The sequence below is a fragment of the Corvus cornix genome, chromosome 4 (genome assembly GCF_000738735.6).
Source record: "Corvus cornix cornix isolate S_Up_H32 chromosome 4, ASM73873v5, whole genome shotgun sequence".
NCBI classification, from domain to species: Eukaryota; Metazoa; Chordata; class Aves; order Passeriformes; family Corvidae; genus Corvus; species Corvus cornix.
The window spans coordinates 64,700,095-64,724,487 of NC_046334.1; the positions used below are offsets into that span (position 1 = coordinate 64,700,095).

The following is a 24,393-nucleotide window of genomic DNA, read 5'->3' on the forward strand; positions in this document are numbered from 1 at the left end:
GCCACAAAAAAAAAAAAAAGTGACTTGCAAAGGAAGCAACTTTTTCTCTCTCTCATCTCCTCTTCCCTGCTCCTGCCCTCAAATCCCTAATCCCCTGGTCTTTTTTTTTTTAATACTTCAGAGGAACTCATATAGCTTGTGACATCAGGAGAGGCTTTGGTGGTCACATGGTGCTTGCTAGGGAATAACTGGTGGCCAAAGTACTTTGATAGTCTTGTTAGTTAGCTGAGGATCCCTGTTACTCTGGATGATTTGGATTCTGGATAGCTCTCTGAAGCAAAATGTAGTTTTAGTTTAAGAAAAGGAACATGCCTTTGAAATACCTTGGGTAACAGAGCACTGACACTATGGACAGGAAGGGGAAAATGGCCTTAGAAAAAGAAAACTGATGTCATCTCAAGTGTGAGAATGGGTTGCCTTTGGGAAACATACACTGTTTTTGCAGTGGGCAGAGGATTAAACAGTTTTAAGAGGAGTGGTGCCTGGTGGGAATCCACTCTCAGACACAGTATGGTATGGTACAGCAGATAGGAAGGTGAATTTTGTTTAATCCCTGACACACAAACAGGTTTGGGCAGTGGTGATTTGGTCAGGAGGAGCTGTTGAGATATCTACAGTGAAGTACATGGAGGCTCTCAGGATTGTGAACTTACCTGTTTCCGGGGAAATTTGTACAACTGCTGAGTTGATTTAGAAGCGTGGTTTCTTCAACATGTGTTTTATGTGATTAAGAATATCTGTTTTCTTTTTTTACTATATGTCAATACCAGGTTATATTTATCCTAGAGGTAGAAAACTAGGAGCTCAGGAGTCCACTGCCTTACCTGGAAATTATTTAGACTGGAGAGAAAAAGACATCTGCAGTATCTCAAATCAGTGGAATTTCCCCAGTGGACTTGATAATAGGTTTCCTTTGGTTTCCTTTGTGGTTTTGTTTTGTTTTTTTTTTTAATCAGTCAGCTGCAGCAATGAAATAAATGTGTGTTCTTCCCTTTATGCTTCCATTGCTTTTTCTGCCGTGCTTAAGGGGGGAACAGAGTGGAGAGAATCTTTTTCCTGTTACTTTAAATGGCATCTAATTCTAACTGTGGGTGAATAAGACAAAAATAAGATAACGAGATGTAGTTAAATGTCATTCTAATGTTTATGTACAGTTGCTTTTGTGACTATTCAGTGGTTGCTCTGTGTAATAAAGTTTTCATTTCTGTGTGTGTTCATGCATGTGTTTGAATTACAGTGGCCTTGTTGTCTACTCCGAGGGACCATTAAACTTGGACCATAAACCAGAAGATATGTCTGAACTCTTCAGACCTTTTCACACTTTGCTAAGAAAAATAAGGCAAGTAATAAAAGATAGGTGTAACTGCTTTTCCTCTGAAGTGAAAATCAGAGGCCTGAAAACTCATAAATGCTTAGAAAAGTGTTTCTGTTTGCTATGTTAACCATAAACTGCATTTTCCTCTCATTAGCCTGATACACCCGTGAAATAACTAAATGTAGTTTTTCATTTCATGGTAGTTTTCTGAACTTTTAATCTCTGTGATAGTTTCTTTTTCTTGACTATTATTTTACAGCATTTCACATTTTCCTTGTGGTTTGATGATGCCTGAAATACTAAAGTTAGAGTTTATTTTTGGGAGATTCTGTTTCTGATTAGCATCAATGTTTCTGTTTAACTAGGCTTATTACATTTTCTTGTTATGCTTTGATGCAATACTCAGATAATTCTTAACCTAATAGAAATGACTATCAGTTTTTCATATTGTAAATTTATTTTTTTACAGGATGGATCACTTTATACTTCTTTCCATAATGCTTCAGTCTTGGTTACCATTGGAGATGTGGGCTTTGGCTCAAGTGTAAAGAGCATTAAAATATTTTTTTCTTAGCTGAGGTCTTTAGAAGACCTGTGATCTGTTACTTTGGAGAAATTAAGCTGTATTTTTAAACAATCTTTATGTTCACTCCTCAGGTATTTTATCTGGGTGTTAAAAAATTTTCTTAATCCATAAGCCCCATTATTTTCTTGGAATTCAAATTTATATACCAACTGCTACTTTTATTCCTAGAAATCTCTAGACATAATTTGGCAGGTATTTTTTTCCCCTGTGTCCAATTTTCAGCAGTTTATCGCCTTCCCTGGATGTCATGGTGACAGCTTGATGTAAGAATAGTTTTCACATAGTTTATCCAGATTGATCTCCTCTCATCCGTTAGAGGTGAGGCATCTCCTGAGGGAGAATGTAAGCTCTGTCAGGGGTGGTTTGGGGGGGAGCTATTTCTGAAGTGAGCCTTTATAAATATCTAGACCACATCCTCTTGTGTCCCTTGAAGACTTCCTAGTATTTTTGTCTAGAAGTCTTATTTTTACGTACATTAATGATATTCATATTGAAATCTGAGAATTAAAATTGGCAAATCAACATGTTTGGTTTGTTGGGGTTTTTTGAGTGATTATGGTTTTATAAAACACTGGGTTAAGAACAACAACATGAATTGAGAAACAAAACAATTTAGAAGGGAGGAAAAAGCTTTATTGGTACCGAAGCTTGAAAAGTGCATGAAGTTACATTAAAATACTTTATTCCCAATATGTGGCTATTGCAGATGTTTTCACCAACATTCCACTTGCTGTCTAAAGCCAAAAGGATATTTAAAAGCTAATATGCTTCTCATCATCTGTATTTTCTGCTTTATCCTCATATGTTACAATGTGGAAAATGAAAATCAGTGAAGTCAGTGTATTTCACAGTCCATTTCAGTTACTGTGAACTTAGTTCTGGGGTTGAGAACAGATTTGTGAAATGCTTGTTTGCTCAATAACTACGGTTTTCAGTGCAAACTTTAGAAAATAAAAAGACTTCCAGATTCAGTTTTGGAAAAGTTCTGATATACTTTAAGACTTGTATTTATTCTGTGAAGGAAAGGGAACATTAAAAAAATGTGATTTCAGTTGTCTAGGAGACAAAGTTTGCAAAGCGTTCTTAGTGAGATAACATCTATCAGAGCAAAAATTCAAGCAAGAAGTAATATGAAATTCCATGTCTGGCAGTCTCTGAATTGAACTCAAATACTGGCAAGAACTGAGCTCAAAAAGATCCTTTAGTAATATTCTTGAATGAAAAATACATTGACTGAAAATAACAATGAGATACAAATAAGTGTGCTGTTCATGTAGGATAATTGAATTACTTTTAAAAGTACCTAAGCTGTGTAGGTTTTTTTTTTCTTATCAGAGGTTTTTTTGACTCATCAGGCTGCAATCCCTACTCTGTGAGAATGTTCATAGAAACCTCTGAAGAATATGGAATGAGATATTTGATCCTGGTATTTCTGCTCCCCAGCGAAGGAGGAGTGTTTTATCCTGGAGTCTTTTCTCCGCTCTCTATCACCAGTAGTTAAGGCATGAAAATAGATTCAGAAGTCTTCTGTTGAAAGAGCTGCATTTTGTATTGCAGTTGTGTGCCTGTTGTAAGAATATAGAACAACATCTTGGTGCAGAATGTGATCACATCCCAGTGAATTTCTCTGTAAAGTTCTGTAACTTTTTAGCCAACTAAATATTATAGCTCATGGAGTAACATCAAATACAGAGCTGATTGTTTTGTAGGGTTACAGGTAATTAATTTTTAAACTGTATTGTCCTAAAATATCCGTAAGGCAAAGATAAGTACTGTATTTAATTATGTTGATCCACGTAATTTAATCAGAACTAGCAGAGAAGATAAATATCTATTAGATATGAAAATTTTTGGTGTCCTGGTAGCTGACAACTTTGAAAACAATAGATTGTTGAGACTCTGAGAAAAAGCAGTAAGGGTTCTTGCTTAGTTTTTGGAAAGGTTGAGCAGCAAATTATGGCTTTGAATGTTTTAATTAATATCTAAGCCAGGTGCTTGTGTTGACTTTTATTTTGTATGTAAAACATTAGCATTGATACTTTATACATCTACAAATGCATAATTATATAGTAGTGTTACCTCTGTGCCTTTGAAGCTAAGGCATTTGAACTGTTTCTGCCAAACTACTGCAGTCAGCTTAGGAAGTATACAAATCACATCATCTGCTCTATGCATAGATATGTAACTTAGGTGCCTATGGCACTGAACCTTCTTGTGATAAAATACTACCTCTGCTGTATATGTTTCTGAGGCTGCTGTATAGAGATTTTCAAAAGTCAGCAAACTTGGAATTTTGCAGTACTCCTTAATTCTGCCGTATTTCCGAGCTCCTTGCTTTCCTGGTGCTTGTTTCTGGACCATTACAAGTGATGGCAGGGTCCCTGTGGTTTTTGGTGGTGCAGAATCAAGCAAATTGCACCTCAAGTGGTGCAGGGTGCTGAATCAGAGGATTGTACCATTTTAAGTATGCTGAAACCTTTCTGTATCATTGTCTAGAAATGAAATGCAGTATACATGCTGTCTGTGTGTTAAAGAATTGGGTGGGGGCAGCATGAAATTTGTGTTCTTTTAGAGTGTGCACAGTGATTGGGGAAAAACTGGCTAGTTTTCCAAGGTGGCTGTGTTCAAAACTTGTAACTGATTCAAAACTCTGGCAGTAATGGAGTGCCAGTGCTGTTTGTTACATATCTCAGTGTTGGTTTCTCAGCGTGGATGTGTCAGACAGATCTGTGGACTTTGGTGTGCAGAGCTGAGTGTAGAGGGTGTGTGTACATGCTCTGGGCTCCTACAGTGGCAGCTCCACTGAGGCAGCTGGTTTTGCTCCTTTGGAGCATGAACTGAAGCACGGGCTGGCAATAACAACAAAGCTATTCTCTGACAAGGCAGTTTAAAATTCTAGTCAGAATAGGAGCAAAGTTAGTGGAGGAGGCTTGAAGAATGTGCAGGATTAAGGTGGCCTCGTCCTCTGTTTAGCCGAACTTGTCTTTAAATTGACATCTGGCCTCATGTCTTTGAAGAACTCATTTCTGTACCCTGGATATTGGCAGTAGAGTAAAATACATTCATTTTCGCAGTAGTTTTCAGGTTTCGCAGTAGGCAGAGCAAATCTCTTCTTCTGCTTGTAGCAGGCAGAGCACATCTGAAGAACTTGCTTTGTTTTTGTGCCAGTAGCTGTAACCACTGAAAGAAAAACGTTCCTTGTATTTTGAAAGCTAGATTGCCTTTCTGTGATACAATGCCAAAAAGAGTAAAAGCAGGTGAAACCTCACCATGCACTTTTTAAAATTCAGTATTTTCTGAAGCCTCTCTGAGAAGAAGGCAGTCTGCTGCTTGTCAGGGTGGATTGCAGAAACTGACTTTACCTGTGGCTTCTGAATAATGTAAGCAGAGGAAGAAATTCTTTTTGCCCATATGAGCACAATGAGTTAAAGGTTCTTCACCAAAAAGGAAATGAACCACTGAAGTAGCTACAGTTTAATTAAACCTTATAATTTACTGATGACACCTGATGTTTAGTTTTTTAGTAGTGAAATGTCACATTTCTGTCCATATATTGGTTAACATTAATTTTCAGTATCTTCATAGTCATTTTACAACATGGCAGGTTGGCAGTGACTCCTGTATAATCTAATATACAGTATATCTAAAAGGTAACTGTTGACCAAACATTTGTCATCTTTAAAAATGGCTGGTGAATCTAGGGAATTTTTAACCAGAGAAATGAAGATAATTACCTGAACCTCTTCTAGAATAAGCTGTATTTGTTAATAGCAAAATTTCCAGTGTTTGAATTAGGAAAATGAGCATATTCCCTTTGAATTTAAAGCAGGATTATTTCACGACCGAAATGATAGGACTGGTAGACTACCACATGTAATTCAACTGGTTATGTTACTCTTCCAAGGCTGAGTGGATCTGACTCACCTAAAAAGACAATGAGGACTGTCTGCTGATTTCGCTGGTGGTGGTTGTTGTTCTTGTTATTATTATTGTTATTTTTTTAATCAGGCTTTATTTACTCTCCTCAATTTATTTACTATATGTGAGGGACAAGCTTAAGCCCTTCACTGTTACATTTGTGTGCTTACTCTTGTTTCTTATGTTTTTTTAAAATGAGAACTCCCAACTGTTTTTAAAATCTCATGTTACTTTGTTTATGCTTATAAAATTCTACATCAGTATTTCTGTAAAAACTAACAAAATGAAAATTCATAATTCAAAGCCTCATGGCAGCAATTATATTATTCTATGTTTTTATTAATCCTATTGATATAGTTATTTCAAAAATAAACAATGATAATACTACTGTATTTATGTTAACCTTAAAGCTTAAGCCATTCTCTGTCTGTTTGTTTTTAAGGTGTTGTTCAAGTGCTTAATCTCTTACAGACACTGGTTAAATACAAGCTCCGAGTAATAGTAAGGTGGTATCATTACATCCTGTGTTGACAAAAGAAAGGAGTGTATAGATATTTAAAATGTTCTAGTGTGCCAAATAGCAATACTGGTTTATAGCTTACTAGGCAGGTGGGTCTAACAAAGATTGCCCATTTTCCTTTCTTACTCATTTATGACTGAAAAAAAAGTCAAACTTTGGATTTGAAGGTGCGTATGGAATGATTCTGTGAAATTCTGACTTCTCTGTAACAGAGTGTGAGCAGTGAAAAGGGAGGATACAGTAGTGTAATTGTTCTTACAAGGTGGTACTTCTCGAGGCTTAGAATTTTTTTTCAGGGTCACATTACTGATATAAGCAAGATTTTTTAAGAAATAAAATGCTAATTGCGTGGAATATACATAGCCATAATTTTTTCTGACTTAAGCATGCTTATTTAAACTGTTAGCTTTTTCAAAATGCAGGTAGCTGATGGCACAAGTGTCCCGGTTTGAGACAAATTAAGGGAAACGTCTGAAATGAATGTTCTCAGATAGAAGGGAGGTTACAACCACCCCTCCCCCACCAGGTTTGGAAAGAATTTTTCCTTGGAGGAAAGTGAAAAAAGAAAAAAAAAGTTATTTATTTAACAAACACAATGCATGCAGGCACGGGAGAAGAATAATGCTAAATAATAAAACCTCTCGCTGTGGAGAAAACCTGGGTAGATTTCAGAGTCGTTTCTGTCGCTTTCTCTTCTCAGAGCTGGGTCAGCTTGGGCCCCTCCAGGCCGAGGTATAAGGTCTCCCAGCGATGTTTTGTTGTTGTTGAACAGTCCGGAAGACAAGAAGAAGAAACCGAAGTTCCAGGAAAACTCCTTGCTTTAGCTAATGAACAAAAAGCTAGCTAGAAAGCGGGAGATGCCACTCTCTTCCCTGCTGCAGAAGTGGAGCAGCCGGGCAGGAGAAGCCAGCGAGCTTATCTCTGTTTTTGAACAGAGTGCCGAAAGAATTCCACTGGCTCTCCCCTCCCTTCCTTACAGAAAGGCACAGGATTCATGTCTAGGCATAAAGCAAGCGATAGGAGATACACATCATAAAGTTACCCCAACAACAAGTCAGATAGTAGTGATGTGTTTTTTGAGCTATTTGAAAAACTGCTAGTACTTGTGAAAATATTTGATCTTTGAGCTAACAAGTTAAGAATGTAAACCACTGACTGGAAATCAAGATTCAAAAAGTTGAATGTTTCTTTGGTTTTTTGGTCTCTTTTTTACACTAAAGTTACTCCTGTAAGGGAATTCTTTTAATATGTGCATATTATTATTATTACTATTATTATTATGTGCATATTATTATTGTTGTTGTTGTTATTATGCCAACTGTATGTCATCTGCTAACAAATGATTCCTAAACACATGAGGAATAATGGACTCCTAACCTCTGTTGAACAGGTTTTGCTTTTCCCATCCATTCATTTATGCCAAAATACTCTTACTGATCTTTGAAAATGATGGCAGCAGTTCTTGACAGAGGATATTTGTGTATGTGGCTTCTAATTGAGAAGGACAGTGTAAATCAAATTCAAACCTAAAATTAAGTGCTGCTGTGTCTTGCGGATTTGTTTTTAAGTTACCAAGCACTTAAAAACACTTTTATTTCAGGTGCCCATAGTCCTAAACTACAGTACAGAGGACACTTGGTAACACTGGAGATGCTGCATGTGTACAGGAAACACAGTTTACTAAATTGCTCAGTGTTTGCTTCTAGATCTGCCTTGTTCTTAACATCATGCAGAAGCTTTACTCCTTAATGACCCGGTGTGGCTTAACCCCAGCTGACAACTCAGCCCCATGCAGCCACTTGCTCACCCCTCCGGTGGGTTTGGGGAGAGAAGCAGAAGAGTAAAAGTGAGAAAAGTCATGGGTTGAGATAAAGGCAGTTTAATGGGTAAAGCAAAAGCCCCACACACAAGCAAAGCAGAACAAGGAATTAATTCACCACTTCCCAAGGAGGGTGTTCAGCCATCCCCAGGACAGCCGGGCTCCATCCCACGTCACCGTGACTCGGGAAGACAAACGCCACCACTCCAAACATCCCCCCCTTCCTCCTTCTTCCCCCTGCCCCATGTACTGAGCCATATATATGGTATGGAATATCCTTGGGTCTTCTGGGGTCAGCTGCCCCAGCTGTGTCCCCTCCCAACTCCTTGTGCACCCCCAGCCTCCTCGTGGGTGGGGTGGGGCGAGGAGCAGAAAAGGCCTTGGCTCTGTCTAAGTCCTGCTCAGCAATAGCAAAACATCCCTGGGTTATCAACACTTCTTCCAGCACAAATCCAAAACACAGCCTCATGGTAGCCACTGTGAAGAAAAGTAGGCTTATGCCAGTCAAAACCAGAGCACTGACTTCAGTGTTTGAGGCAGGAGAGAGCCAACTTCCAATTCCTGTTTCAGTGATCAGGCTTCCAGATATCAGTGTTACATAAGCAAGATTATGATTTTATTGAATTCTTTTATCTAACAGTATAATGCTGTGAAACCTTTGCAGTACCCTTTTGCAGAATAATTTTCTGAATCAACTTGAAGGATGGAAAATTGGTTTGCTAATGAAAGTCAAGTTTGTGAATTAAAAAATTAAAATGACAAAATAAATCTAATTGTGGCTGACATTTTCACTATAAGTGGTGGGGAGGGGAAAAGTTTCATTTGTGTGTGTGTTTTGATTTATTTTGAGGCTTCACTACAAGCATGTATGTAATTTTATACCCTCTGTTTGCATGAGTAATCTTAAAGTCAGGCATTGGTAGTCACATGCTCTGGATATGAATGCCAAATGCAGCTTGCATTACACAGCTGAAACTACTCCGTGCCCTCAAGTTCTGGATTTCTGCACTAACAGTAAAAGCTTTTTTAAAATCTGTAACATCAATGCCTCATCATTATGAGTGACAAGTGATATGTGTATTTCTTCATTTTCAGGGATCTCCTTCAGACACTGACCGAGGATGAACTGCACACACTGGAGCGTAACCTCTGCATCTCTCAAGATGTAGATTTTCCTGTCAGAGCAGATCCTGAAGTACCCTCTGTCATTACGCCAGGCATAACTGCAACTTTGCCTCCTAAGGAACTTTCAGCAAAAGCTGAGAACACGGAGGCTGAGCTGGCTTGTTCCATGCAGTATGATGAGCAGGAGCTGGAGCAGCTGAACAGGATGGTACACAGAGTTGGAGATGAAATGTCTTCTCTGCTTTCCCCTCCAAGCATCTGTCAGTCTCCAGCTCACAGACCTAGCCTAAGAAATAGTTCCAGCACAGAAGCTTCACCAACAAGACACCATCTTGACAACTTAACTGATGAAGAGGACAGAGTTTTTTTTATGGATGACCTAGATGGAGCAGGAGAAGCTCTTGCTGGGTTGGATTCAGTAAGTGATACATTTGCTTGGGTGAATAACCCTTGCCACGATTCAAAACAGAACCTGCAATATAGAGATGCTTTGCTTTATGAGAATGGCCATCAGACAGAGGAAGCTTTGCTTTTAAAAGATGCTGAAAGTGACTTAAGCAATAATAATAATGTTGAAGATGGAAAACAGATGTCTGGCATTTCAGTTCCAAATTCATGCAGCTGTCTAGAAGGTCCAGACTCACAATTATACCTCAATGGCTGGGATGCATATGCCGATGACGCAGAAACGGCGGAAGTCATAGCTCACAGGACAGGGGGAATGAAAATATCTGCTACTGTAATATTCAATCCTAAATCTCCTTCTAGCTCAGAATCCCCAGTAACAACTCCAGAAGCAGCTATTAGTTGTGTTCCTGGATCTGCTAATCCATTAGCAAATGAGGAGGAGGATGAATCCCATAAACTCAGTATAGCTGCCACAAACTGTCTAATTAATTCCTGTGTGTGTTGTGGCAGCTGTGAAGACAGCAGGGAGGACGGTGTTGAAGGTTTAAAGGCTAAACATTCTGCAGGAGGTGTTGTAAATGCTTCATACACATTAGTAAAGTCTAAGGAAATGGACCATGTAGATAGCTTGGACAATTCAGTCCCTGAGCAGGAAACATTAAAACCAGAAACTTCTGCTTTGTTAGCAGAAAGAGACTTTGGCAGTGAAGAGCAAAAACTGCCAATCTCCTCTAAGTGCCTGGCACATTCCTCAGGTTCACAGGTAGGAGCAGAAAGTGACTCCCAAGGAGAAGCAGAAAGCATCTCAAATCAGCAGAAGAAGTGGGAGAAGAGAAAACAGCTGTGTGATAAAAAAATGGACTACAATGAAGATGCTAATAGTGAAAGGACAGCAAAGGAAGATGTAAAGTCAAGATCTAGTTCAAGGTAAGAGCAACTTGATGTCTTGGTAGTAATTTGCATGTGCATAAATTCCTGTATCCTTGTACTGCAGTGACTGGTGTATCATTAATGTAGATTTTAAGGACAATAGAGTGTTGCAGGGTTAAGGAACTTATCCATATTTATTTTTTAATGCAGATAACTTTTTATTGGATGTTGACTTTTCTGCAAAAGATTTGAAGAACATCTGAATTTTAATCGTCTAATGTCTCTGTATCATTGAAATCAATGTTACGTTACCTGCTTAATATATCCAAGAGGGCATTGCTGCTAATGGTACCTGGGTCATTGCTTCCATTGTACTCTGCTGTTTTACAGAAAAAGTGTGTCTGGCAAATACTAAAAAGTTAACTTTGCATCAGTGCATGGGATTATCTAAACATGTTTTACCTTGGCTTCATTTGAGAGAGCGGGGTTGATGTGACCATGTTGCCTGTGGGCACAGATGTCTGTAAATGTGTGTGTGCTGAAGGAGCCTAACAAAGTGCAGAAGTGGCTTCTAAGCCTATTGGACCACTTCAGCCAAAGTTGATAGAAGAATAGAGGTCATGGGTTACGGTTCTGCATATTTAATGACAATAAGGAACTTGATAACAGGGAGATAATGTAATTAATGCTTGTAATAAAGCAAATGGCATGCTTCAGTTCAACTTTTATTAGACACTAGGGATCTTACAGAGATCAGTAGAAAACCTGACTTCATTTTGGTTTACTGTTTAGAGGATAACCTGTTTCGTAGTGAGTCCTCAGTTTCCCTGAAGTATTAATATCATGAAGCAGAGGGCAGACATTAGAGGAGTTACCTTTGTTCTCTGTATTTCTGTGACAGCTGGCTTTCTTTGTGTGTATGATGCAGGATCTCTCATTTTGTTATGTTCTTAGAGCTCAAGATAACACAGTGGACGTAGCTTGAACCATGAAGCATAACCACAATATAAAGGCTACAGAAAAAAGTGTACCAATTGAATTATGAAATATTTTACTGGTAGTGGAAATAGAATCATGAGTTTTTTGTCCTGGACCTAATTCCTTTTACAGGTTAAATGCAACTTAGCATGCACAAAACTTGACTTTTGAGAAGGTAATTTTGTCTTATTATTCTGACTATTTACTATCTTAGGCTTGCAAGTATGATCATATTTAAGGCTTTACAACAGTGTTTCCGAATGAACTTCATTTTAAGACGTTATTCACAAATCCCTTTGTCATTCCATGATTTTACAACACTTCAAGTGTAATACTGCTTAAAAGTAATTTAATGTGTTTTAATGTAAAAATTAATGTGTTGAATTAGTTTCCTCATAAATTATACAAAATTCAGACTATTTGTCTACCAGTTTTTACCTTGGGTAGGTTGTTAAATGAAATTCTTGAGAACAGGTCTGAAAAATATAACAAAATTTTATGTATCTATAAGCTACTATTTCAGCCTCCCATGTTTTGTGGATGTACTAACTTCTCCACTGACTTGTCCAGCCTCTATTAATATTGTTTAAAAACTTCATCTGAGAAATGTCCTTTTACAGAGAGTTCTGTAAGTCTGTGTTCCCACTTGCTTTTGTTTGCTCCTGATTCCTGTCTGGCCTCTCCTGCCCGTTGTGGTTTTGTAGACCTAAGTCACATTTTGTCTATGTGGTTACTTTTTCAGATTGGAAAAGTCAGAGCCTACTTGATCAGAAGTTGTCCACAAACCTTTGATCATACCTTCTCTCTTACCCTAAACAGTTTTCAATTATACGATTTACTCCTAGCAATAAGTGAATCAGAACTGCACTTACTCAAGATACGAGCAAACTCTGGATGTGCACAGTGGCATAATTGTTTTCTGCTGGTTTTCAGTGGTTCCTGGTATTTGACTTGGGATTTTTTGCTAAGTGGTGTGCTGAGGTTCTTTTTGAAGTTGTCTGCTAAAGCCCCAAGATGCTGCTTGTGATCTCAGAGGCTGTCATTCTGTATCTGATGCTAAAATTGTTCTCCATGTGTTTACCAGTTAAGTCTTACCATTTTATTACCTTTTAGTAAGGTTATTCAGACTTTCAGATCCTGGGCAGTTCTTCAGTCTGTTCTGGTTATTACCCTGAATAATCTTGCATTGGTAGTAACCTTTCAGAGCTCATTGCTCTCTCTGTTTTTGCAGATCATACACAAAAATAAAGCTCCCAGGGTGCTGAAGAACCTCAGCCATGACATCCCACCCTTCTGAGAAGTGATTGTTTAACAGCTTCTCCCTTGTGATTAAAAATTATTTATCCTTTTTGGACCCTTCCCTCTTAATGTTTAGCTCCTTAGTTTCCTTAAAAGCCTTTAATGAGGTATTTTGACAAAACCTGTTTGGAAATCCAGAGGCTTGACAGATGCATCACCATTCTTCTCAAGCTTCTTGACCCCTTCACAGAGCTCCCAAGAGGTTCCCTCTGCAGAAGTCACGTTACTTCTTCCCAGACAGATCTTCATATTGTTGTCTACTCATTTTAGCTTTTGATGCATTTTATGTTGCTTGGTAGGAACATCAGGCTTACAGAGCTAGAGCTGTTTGAATCCCCATGGAGTCCTTATTTTTAGGGATTGCCAGCTTTGGACTCCAGGCATCAAGGAAGTTTTAAAAGAGAGCTTAATAATTAATCTCATTCATTCTTGAGTTCTAAAACTCTTGGGCGAGTGTTTTTGAATATTTCAACAAGTCAGTGGGATTTGTCTGTTTTAACCATAGCCTCTTACACAGTTACTTTGTTGATTACTTCTAACTAGCTGTATTTATTATTGAGACTACAGTACATCTGTTATTAATTGGCAAGTATTCCACCTTTGCAGCAGTAGAGCAGTAGGGATGGAGGTATTTTGTTGCTAGATTGTTGCTGCTTTATTTGGGCACATACCAATATCAACTCCTTTGGTATGTTCTGTGAAAGATGGAGATACTGGGGTTCTACTGAGAACTAGATTAAAAATTTTTATGTGGATAGATCCTATTTTTTCTTTATATATATGTATAGATTTGGGTCTTGCCTCTGAATGACTAGTCATGTTATCAGTAAAAGAGATAATTCAGTTACAAACCAGAACTTTGTGGACCTTTCCTTACTCATGCTGCCTGGGCAATGACTAATCACTGCTTTTTGATGGTATTTTTAAATTGGAAGATCACATTAGACTTCTGTGACTGCTCCCTATTACATACTTGTGAATGCCAACTTAACCATAGGGGAAATGTTGGAGACTGTAGATTATTTTCAGAATGATGGACCCATTAGCTAGAACAATAAGCAATCTCATACACATGGAATAGCTGCAGGATAGGCTCATTCATCAACTTGATAAATGTATTTACTTTCTAGTTACTGTAAGTCACCAAGTAGAAGAAAATTTTCTTTCCTTTTTTGACTAAAGCAGCTCTCAAATGTGTATATTGTGACACAAACTGTTTGTTTTAGTAAGTCAGTCATCTTACTACACGATATGACATTATAGGTGTAATCTCTGTGATCCAACTTGGTTTACCATAATAATCCTTGTAATAATCTGAAATATCTGGTATTTCAGGCTTCTCTGTCTAGCCTCAAAATTCAGTGGGGTTTAAAATACAGATGAAACACTTTTCTACTAAAGATTTCATAGAATCATAAAATGGTTTGGGTTGGAAGGGACTTTAAAGATAATCTTGTTCCAAACCCCTGCCATGGGCAGGGACACCTCCCACTAGACCAGGTTGCTCAAAACCCCATCCAACCTGACCTTGGACACTTCCAGGGATGGGACATTCACAAATTCTCTGGGCAACCCATGCCAGGGCCTCACCACCCTCACAGTAAAGAATTTCTTACATCTAATGTAAACCTACCCTCCTTCAGTTTGAAGCCATCTCTCCTCTTACTACCTGCTCTTGTAAAAAGTCCTTCTCCATCCTTCTTGTAGGCTCCCTCCAGGTACTGGAAGGCCTCAGTTAGGTCACCCCAAAGCCTTCTCTTGTCCAGGCAGAACAATCCCAATTCTCTCAGCCATTTCCTCATAGGAGAGGTGCTGATCATCTTGGTGGCCTCCTCTGGACTTGCTCCAACAGGTCCATGTCCTTTCTGTGCTGGAGACCCCAGCACTGGATGTCGCTCTGCAGGAGGGGTCTCACCTGAGCGGGGCAGAGGGGCAGAATCCCCTCCCTCAGCTGCTGCCCACAGTGCTTTGGATGATCCCAGGACAGGGTAGTTTCTGGGCTGTGAGTGCCCATGGCTGGGTTGTGTGCAGCCCCTCACCCACCAGCACCCCCAAGTCCTCAGGGCTGCTCTTGATCTGTTCATCCCCAGCCTGTGTTGACACCAGGAGCCGTCCTGACCCAGGTGCAGGCCCTTGCATGTGGTCTTGTTACAGCTCATGAGATTCCCGTGGGCCACTTCTTGAGCTTGTCCAGGTCCCTCTGGATGGCATCCCATCCTTCAGGTGCGTGAACTGCACCACTCAGCTGGGTGTTACCTGCAAATGTGTTGAGGGTGCACTTGATTCCTTCATCTGTGTCATTAATGAAGATAGTAAGTAATTCTGGTCCCAGTTCAGACCCCTGAGGGATGCCACTTGTCACTGATGTCCATCGGGATTTGAGCCGTTGACCACTGCCCTCTGGATCTGACCATCCAGCCAATTTCTGATCCACCTAACAGTCCATTCATTGAATCCATCTCTCTCCAATTCACATAGAAGGATGTTCTGAGGGACTGTGTCAAAGGCTTTACAGAAGTGCAGATAAATGTCGTCCCGTAGCCCTTCCCTTGTCTGCTGATGGAGTCACTCTGTCACAGAAGGCCATCACTGGGTATTGACAAGTCTCTACTACTTTGGTTTTTAAGTCATAGCTAATGTTATGCCTTTCTGTGTTATTTGCTTGTAAGTATCTCAAAGATACAAAACACCAACAGCACGAGAGTCTTGGGCAGCAGAGCTAATGAGATGCAAATACAAGAAAAGCACCAGCAAAGATGTAGTATCTGATCTGCTGAAGGGACAATGTGATAAATAAAGGCTGTCATGTAGCAAAACAAACTGTTAAGGGGGGAAAGCCATGTAAGAATAGAACAGAAGATGATAAAACTATGACAAAGCACCATTTGGTGTTTTGGGGTAAAAAAGGACAAGTTAACACCAAAACCAAGCTTTAAATCTGTATTTAGTATTCCTTGGTTTTCAACGGGAAGCAAACTGTACAGATTTAAAAAGAAATGTTCATTTAAATGTAAAATTCTGCCTGTCTTTCACAGAAGAAAGAAAATTACAAAGAGGGAAGGTAATTTTTTGGTGTGTTTTGTAAATATTTGTTGTTCTGTTCTTTCCGGAGCTGAGAAGTCCATGTAAACCTGCTAATATTTTATGAAGTTTGGCAACCTGTTTGATATTGTCGTACAGTGCTGGTGTTTTCATGTTTTAGTCTTAAATACCTGGTTGTGTTGCACGTTTGTTTATCTACATACTGACTTCAAAACAGCTCTGACATAAAAAAAGGGATTATTAAGCATGGTTTCTCGCTTTTCCACTGCAGGTCTATTTAAAATGTCTAGCTTAAGTTTTACAATTTTTTTTTTTTTTTTTGCATTTTCCTTGATCTGTTTGAATGTGTTCTTGAAGCTTTATGCAGTGCACCTGAGAACTGGCAAAAGGAGCTGTAAATGGTACTGAGGAGAATTTCTTACCTTCACCCTTCCTGCAAGCTCTAGCTGTGTCCATTGGCTGTTCGACGCTGGCGCTGTTTGCATTTACTTGTGGGGGCTAAAAAATAGAATATTTTGCCATACGCTTTTGCAGTGTAAGGAGGAGGAATGAGGCAACCTTGGAAAAGCATGTTTTGCTATTTGTTGATCTATATTGGAATTCTAGAATAAGAGGAATAATTTTTCTTTATCTTGGTATTCAAGTTGTCTCATTTCTTAGTCTTGCAATTCTTTAATCCTAAATTGCATATATTGTACAATGTTTATATATTACAATTGTCTGTAATGTACTATATTAAAAATTTTATTTCCTCAGCATATTAGAATAACTGTGTAAAAAGATGAACACCTGTTTCAGACAGTTGGTTTCTAATTTTGATGTTTTTGGCCTGTACTTTATTTTGTTCATTCCTTAGCAACATGTGATATGTGTACATTTTCAGTACAGCAACTTTAAGATAAGTAATTCCACCTTTATAAATGCATGGAAAAGAGCCATTTGTGTTTTGGGGATGGCTAACACTTGCTAAGAGAACAAAACCAAATTCACACAAAGTTTCTAGCTTGTCTTAGTTTCTAGCTTTTGATTCTACAAGTACTCCTTTATCAAAACTAGATTAATTGATATTGAAATGCAGATTAACTTGATTAAATGTCTTAAATTCATGCTTTTCTATAATTTTCCCATCACAGTAAGACTTAAGAAAATTTTGTATATTTTTACATGAAAATGTTGCCTTTTCCCTGAAAAATTAATGGACAGCTGTGCAAGTTCACATAAACAAAAATATGTCTGTTAATGTCTTGTACTGATTAGTCTTTTAGCTAGCTATTCAGGAGAAAGAAAAATTCTCATCAGCAAAAAGCAAATAGTAGTTGATTGGGAGCCAAACATCAGCCTTTTAACTGCAAAACTTCCCTTAAGCAATCGTTGATCTGGCTGTTGATTGAAGTTCTTTGTTCCCCTTCTAGTATTCTGTTTCTTGCCTTTGTGCAACTAGCCAAATTCAGATTCAGTATAAATTAATTTTTTCAGTCCCTCCTCCCCTTCTTTTTTACAATGCAGGTCTCAAATTAGAAGTGGCAGTGTTTTACCTTGTTTGTTGAACACTGATTTTGTGCAGTATCCAATAACAGCACTGCTGTTACGGAGCTTTAGTGTGCAAATAGGAAGTGTCACTGTTTTATACCAGCTTCCCTTTTACGAGGTCCAAATATCAATTAAAGCAACAGTGAACCATATTAGCTTTCAATGTAGGGATTCCTGAAATAACAGGTCAAAAAGTTTTAAAAGGTAATTTTTGAGTGGACTTGGTGTTACACATGAGGCTTTAATGTAGTGAGCTAGTTAAACAATACTTGTGCCTATTAACTATTGTATTATGAAATGTAATTGTATTCAATCAATAGCATTCATGAAGAAACCATCCCCTGAAACAGAGGTTTAATTAAATGTGAGAGGCTAGAAACACATTCCAGTAGAAAAAAACATGGATTAAAAAAAGATGGCTTTCAGTTTGTTTTTTTCTTAGAATAGTTACAAAACATGGCCAACAGCTTTAAATAAATGGTTCATCGGTTCAGTCTGCCAGTATTCCATGAAAAGAGGCAGCCATATCACCCCGTGTCACTTTGCTCCGTGTCCTCAAATCTTTATTCTGTAATTTTATCAGAAGTGTTGAAGAATTATGTTTTGATGAGCATGGATAGTGGTCTTATCCAGTGCTAGAATGTAATTTTTGAAAGAGCACTGTAGGCATTTAAGACCTACAAATGAAAGAAACTTTTGCCACCTTACCCAGTTTAAGCAGTCCTATGAATCCCAATCCAACACAACGCTATTGCAGATGAGCACGATGTGGTGAAGCTCAGGTCACCTGTGGGCTGATGTGGGAAGGAAGGGCTAGCAGCTCTCAGCTGCAGAATGCACAGATTTTCTCCTGTAATTGTTCTAATGAATGTGTGTGCTGAGCCATCATCAGCTGATAATGGGAATCTTGAGATGTGAAAAACAGGTCAATTCACCTCAGGATCTACCAGCACCTTAGAAAAGCAGAGAGGATCTTCAGGCAGACATTAATAAGAAGAAAATTTTACAGTTACCCTGAGTCTGTGTGTACTGAGAGGGAAAACAGTGAGTATGTCAGGAGTCTATTTTATTTGTTGGTTGTGGTTTTTTGGTTTTTTTGCTGGGGTTTTTTAAAAGCTAGTTAGTATAACAGATAGTATAAAACAGAGTTAGCATTACAGGATTCCCTCTTCTTGGTTCTAAATAAACACAGAACTTCTTATCTGAAGAGTTACAGCCTGAATATTAACCAGAAATAAACACTGTTAATGATAAATACTGTTTCTGGTACAATAATTCAATCTATGTGGATACACAGGAATAAGAAAAATGGTTTCATGTTGAAATTGCCTAAACTACACATAATTTATTACAAAAAACTGATGTTTGTGTCAAGCGTGTTTAAGCAGTTTACGTTGCCGCATGATGACTGATGGGATGGATATCTAATCCTGAAATCAGGATTGTTCAGCATGGTCAGGTTTGTGCCCCAAGAGAAAAATGGAGAAGTGGAAAATGAAAGCATTTATAAAGCAGTTTAGAATGGCCACCAGTATTAAGACAAGTCTTAAAAACAGATGGGATGGTGGAACTGGTGAGAAGAAGTTGTGCTGATAGAAACTTGTATGGGGTGAGAGAAGGTTGAAATGAAAGGCAAAGAAGTGTGGAGAAGAGATGAGGTGAGGCTTGTTATCTGTTCAGAAGACATCTGTGAAGATGAAAATAAAGATAGCATTGAGATAGTTGATAATGCCAGCTGGTTGTGGGCCATTATGCTCATGATGCTCATTGGGTTACTTACCATTAAGGTCCTTTATTAGGGTAGTGGTTTGTGTTTTAGCCTAGAGCATTTAACTCCCTAAAAATGTGTGAGAACTTCTGAGTTCTTAGGAAAAATGTTAGCGCTTTGGGCTCTGTGTAAGAGCTTAAAACTTTAAATTCTTCAAAACAAAACAAAAAAGTAGAAAACTAGAACCTAAGAAAATTGAATTTAAGTTCTTAAATACTGGTAACTGAGATATTTTGATTGGACTTTAAATATATTAGGCAGAGATTCACAGAAGGCACTTAAGGACAGCAAACCTGACATCTTTCAGAAAAATTATTACTACCCAAATAAGCTGGCAGGATTGATACACTGGAAAAATCTGGAAGTGGTGGGGAGGTGAGAGAGCATAAAAGAAGATGCTGAGTTTGGTCCTTGTTCTTGTTTCCTGGTTCTGCTCTTCAAAGATTAGTTTACTCTGAACAAAAGAGCGATGTGCTTCACTTGCAAGAGAGAAGCAATGATGTATTTGCTGTAAGACAATGAGTTAACAAAATTCCATGGTAAATGTGACAGCGGTTTAAGAAGGTTTGATGGCAAGATACACTTCACTATTTAGTGCATAGAGAATGGGGTCAGACAAAACTGCCAGGGAGACCCTTTCATTGAGTCAGGAGGTTCAGAGAAGACTTCTCAGAGAGGAGTGTGGCTGCAGCTGAATCTGGACTTAGTCCCAGATGTGATCAATGGTTTATGTCTAAAGGGTTATTTATATATGTGCAGTCAATCTTTTTATCACTTAGCTAGTATTTCAACATTTCGGCATGCTTATTCCCAGTTCACTTACTCAGTATCTGATGTGATAAGGATTCGCTCAGCCTTGAGGAGTAATCATGAGAGGCGTTCCTACTCAAGGGGAGATCCTGGCATGCGGCCTGCTGCTGCACAGAAGAGTTGAACAGGCTCTGGAATGTCCACTATTTTTGGGCTAAGATGAGTGACTTATGATGAGTCATACTTGCACACCCATTGTACTTTGGTTGGTGCATGCTCAAGTAGCCGTCAGCTGGTGAGCAAGATTTACAGCCCTTGGCCATGTGGTGTTACCTGTCTCCCCAGAGCCCAGCTTGGGTACAGACATCCGGACTGCCATTTCTGGCTTTTGCCTTAAAAGAAAAGGGGGGCGATCACACCATCACACCTGCCTAATCAAGGTGTGAAATTGTATGTTAATAGTTTTTTTAATATCATTTAGCTGCTGTAAAACAGATAGTAAAACTACATTTTAGTAGCATGACCATATTGTAAGATTAGATGGGTAAAGGTGATGAGCTATAAAAGAGTAAGCTTTTGTTTAAATGCATATATCTCTTCGTAATGAGCAGAATTAGCAAGGGAAATTACATAAAACGATTGAAAGTTAAATAGATTTTTGTTCAAGTTTGATAAAATTATTTTCCAGTTGTGAAGTCTCTGCTTTCAACTAAAGCATGGTACACTTGGGATTTATTTTCAAATTGTCAGTCAGAAATGAGAAACATGAAGGGGTGCATTTTCCTAGTGATTAGTGGGAGGTATGCGAACAAATCCTATTATTTCTTAGTGGGATTAAAGCGCATACCTTCCATAGACTGCTTTGAAGAATTCCCTTTAAGCATTCTTCCAGACTTCTAGCTGAAAAAATAGCTGTATTAGTAAATTTAATAGAAGAAAAGAGTTTGGAACATAACTGGTTTGCATATGTCTAGAAAGCAAAAGAACATAAAAAAATCTGCTAATAATTGTGGAGAAGTAAGGTAAAATAACCCTGACGTATATAACTACCTCTCTTCTAACTGGGGATGTTTCTTAGGTTTCTCTTTGCATTGTCCAAAGATTTCTGTTGAGTTAACATTTGAGTTCAGCAGGCTTGAATGAATCTTCTGCACCGCCTAGAGCCAATGCAGCTTTGATATCTATGCTCAAGATTACATGTTTTCATATCTCATATAATTTTTTTCAGCTTGTGGAATTTCCAGTAGCTGAGCAGTAAATTATTACTCAAACAAGAAATTGGTCTTTACAAGATAGTTTAATAGTGCTTATGAAACTATTTTTAATTCTCTAATCCTAGTTTATGTTGATAATATGATGTAAGATCCAAAATGATGGTTATTTAGAGGCTTTTCATTAGTCCAGGGATGCCAGAGACAAGTTGTGTACTGTTCATTTGAATTATTCATATCCTTTTACTTAGTAGCTAGTGGATTTCCACTAAAGACATGTCGGTGGTTTGCCATGGGACTGCTCCTTCCTGGATATCTGTTGTCTCAAAGCACAAATTTTGAGGTACATATGTGGCCTTTACAGGGACTGAGCACACTTAGGGGCAGGGGCAGGTGTATTATCTTCAGTTCCATCACCGAAGTGTCATCTTTCTCCTTTCTAACAAACCTTTTCCTTCCAATGGGGAGGAAACGTGGGTCAAACTTGTCACGATATTCAGAAGTTTTTGAAGCGTATCGATTACTGTGCCTTGGCCTGAAACCCAAGACGGCTTTATGAACTTTCAGTTTTGTTACGTAACAAAGGTTATAGCCACACTTAGCAGCATGGACATGCTATTCCCTCTATCTCCAATGAAAATGTAAGATTCTCAGTTCTTTTCTGAATATTTTAACTGTATGGCATGAATTAAGTTGAAGATTGTTATAAGATGTGTGCCCACTGACTTTACTGAATTGCCTGTCCTTTTGGGAAGAAAACAGAATAGGTTTGTATCATTTTCTGAAGAGCGAAAAATGCAACTGCCAGTTTATTCTTGTTTCTGTATAACCCATGACAAGCCATGACTTTTCACAATGCTCTGTTTTTGCCTTTGCTCGCTTCAGCAGTTCATTTTGTTTCCGTATGTTTTTTCAGTTCTCAGGATGGCTTACGTGATTCCCCCCTCAGCTCCATCTCCAGCAGTGACTATGAGAGTGTTTCTGTCACTACATGTAGTCTCTCCAGCATATACACTCTGAGGTAATAACATCACTTCCCAGTCAGATTTGACGAATGGTATTGAGTTATGCTTGGTTAAAAATTTTCATTGAATTAATCAAGTGACAGCAACACTTCTGAGTATTCTTCCTTTTGAACAACAGGTGCTTTTTGGTTGTTTCTTTTTTTTAACCTGCCAGCTTTCTTCAGTGCTCTGACAAATGTGAGGCAACTGTTTCTGGAACAGTTTTTAATGCATACAGGAATCACCTACATATGTCCATGACCTTGCTTTTATTTATCCATATAGCAGTTCTTAGGAGACACTTCAGGTTGTGGCTTGACAAGTTACAAATGTTTTTCTTAGCTAGCCCTTAGCTTTCTAGAAAACATGTTTTTTCCATTTTGTTCTGCCTTGTAAAATAAAGGAACGTTCCAGTTAACAACAGTTTAACTTGCGTCCTGTTGCTGGCCAGCATTGGTAAGAATACAGTGAAGAACTGCTTCTGACTTCATAGAATATTCTGAGTTGGAAGGGCCCCAGAGAGGTTGTGGAATTCAATTCGTAAGTAAATGGCCCATACAGGGATTGAAACCATGACCTTGGTGTTATTAGCAATACTATTTTATATTCTTATCTTCTGAAACTGCATGGGAGTTTTAACTTTAGTTTTATTCAAAGCACTTAATGAGAGTGCTAGAGGAATTAAGGTTAGGGCAGAAAAATGTAACTAAAGCATAAAAGTGAGATCTTTGCATTTTTCATTGTTTGCGTAACACACGTGGATGAGATGTATTGCGTACGCTGTATGCAGTAACGCTTTTGCTCTGGTACAGACAGATTGATATACCACTGCTTCAGCTGATGTAGATCATCCTCCACTGCTTCTTGTCCTCTCTTTTTCATCTGTTTTTCTCTCCCCAGCACTTCATTTGAACTTCAGGATTTTCAACTTTCATCTAAGTTTGGGGATAAAAAGGAGATAAAATGGCTTTTCCAACAGTGATAGATGCAATACTACAAATAACAACTGGAGGTTTTTTAGGATGTACCTGTCTTCAAGTTCAATTTTTTAGAGTTTCGTGTTTTTAAAATAAGGGCAGAAAGATGCAACAAAAACTGTTCTTCATTGTTTTAATTTTGAGATACGTTTCCTTTTGACTGTTCTTCAAACAAAACCCAATTTACCCTCATGCAGCAGTTGCCCTGTTCCAAATACTGTACACATCGAAGACTGTTTCACACAGGGCTGTCTGAATGGATGGTAGATGTAGCCTCAGTTACCCTTCAGGAATATCTGGAGCAGTAAGAATAAGTCTTGATTAGATGCACCACCTCTTTTGAAGGCCTTACTGTACTGCCTTTGTACATGAGTGTTGCAGTTGCCACTGTATTGATGCTTAGGTGAATGAAAGTTTGATTTATAAGGCAGTATTTCTACATGTGCTTTTGTGCTCTTGTCCACTGAAATTTAGCATTGCATCAGCCCTGGGTGGCTTGATGAAACCTAAGGTGGCTATTTTTCTGCATCTGTATCTGCAGTGGATATTACTAGAGATGTAGCTATTGTATTTTGTGGTCCAGTAAAACAAACTAGCGAAGTGCCTGCTTGACTGTAATGACAGGAGTTTCCCCTTTTGAAAGACTTAGTTGAAAAACAGTTTAAACTTCTTTTAATGACTTACTTTAATAAAAGAAGAGGAAAAGCTAACTGCTTCACAGTAGTATGTTCCTAGATCTTTGTGCATAAAAATGTAATATTCAGTGCATCTATTTGTATCATTTTTTAGAATATGTTATTTTTAAGGAGCTCCCCTGTTCTCTCTTTAGAGTTTTATTTGGTCATTAAACAGCTTCTCTAGAGTTGCATTATTTGTTTACTACAACAAACGTGTTCCTTGCAAAGACAATCTCTAAAATGTTCTTCTCTGAAATAACTGAGTTTTCCATGATGCCATATGCATATCCAAAATAATACCTAATTTGGGAATTTGTTTCTTTTTCTACTGAAATATGCCATTTTAATGTACTTAATTTCTTGCTGTTTTTACTTAACAACAATTAGAAATTAAGTGTAACATTTGCAATTTTATCTGAAAAATAATTGGCTAGACATAGAATTCTTGAAATACATTTATGTGGCCTTTCAGCCTCCTGTGAAACATAAACAATTCCTTTGTGCTATTAAATAATTAGTTCTGAGACATGTTGTCAGATTGCAGCATGTTTTGGGAATAACTTCAGAAAATTTAGCTCTGGTAGCAAAACCGGTTT

The 24,393-nt window shown here is 38.2% G+C and overlaps 1 protein-coding gene across 5 annotated transcripts in view; it reads left to right on the forward strand.

The window, feature by feature from the left end:
* Window positions 1-24,393, forward strand: part of ZFYVE28 (zinc finger FYVE-type containing 28) — a 152,707-nt gene that overhangs the window by 97,947 nt on the left and 30,367 nt on the right. For 2 of the 5 annotated variants that reach the window (XM_039550901.1, XM_039550903.1), the window contains exons 7-9: window positions 1,238-1,339; window positions 9,254-10,618; window positions 22,056-22,160. In XM_039550901.1, the coding sequence (XP_039406835.1) occupies window positions 1,238-1,339; window positions 9,254-10,618; window positions 22,056-22,160 (1,572 nt within the window). Of the gene's footprint in view, window positions 1-1,237; window positions 1,340-9,253; window positions 10,619-22,055; window positions 22,161-24,393 lie in introns of those variants that run through there. The other 3 variants (XM_039550904.1, XM_039550905.1, XM_039550906.1) reach the window with 2 other exon arrangements.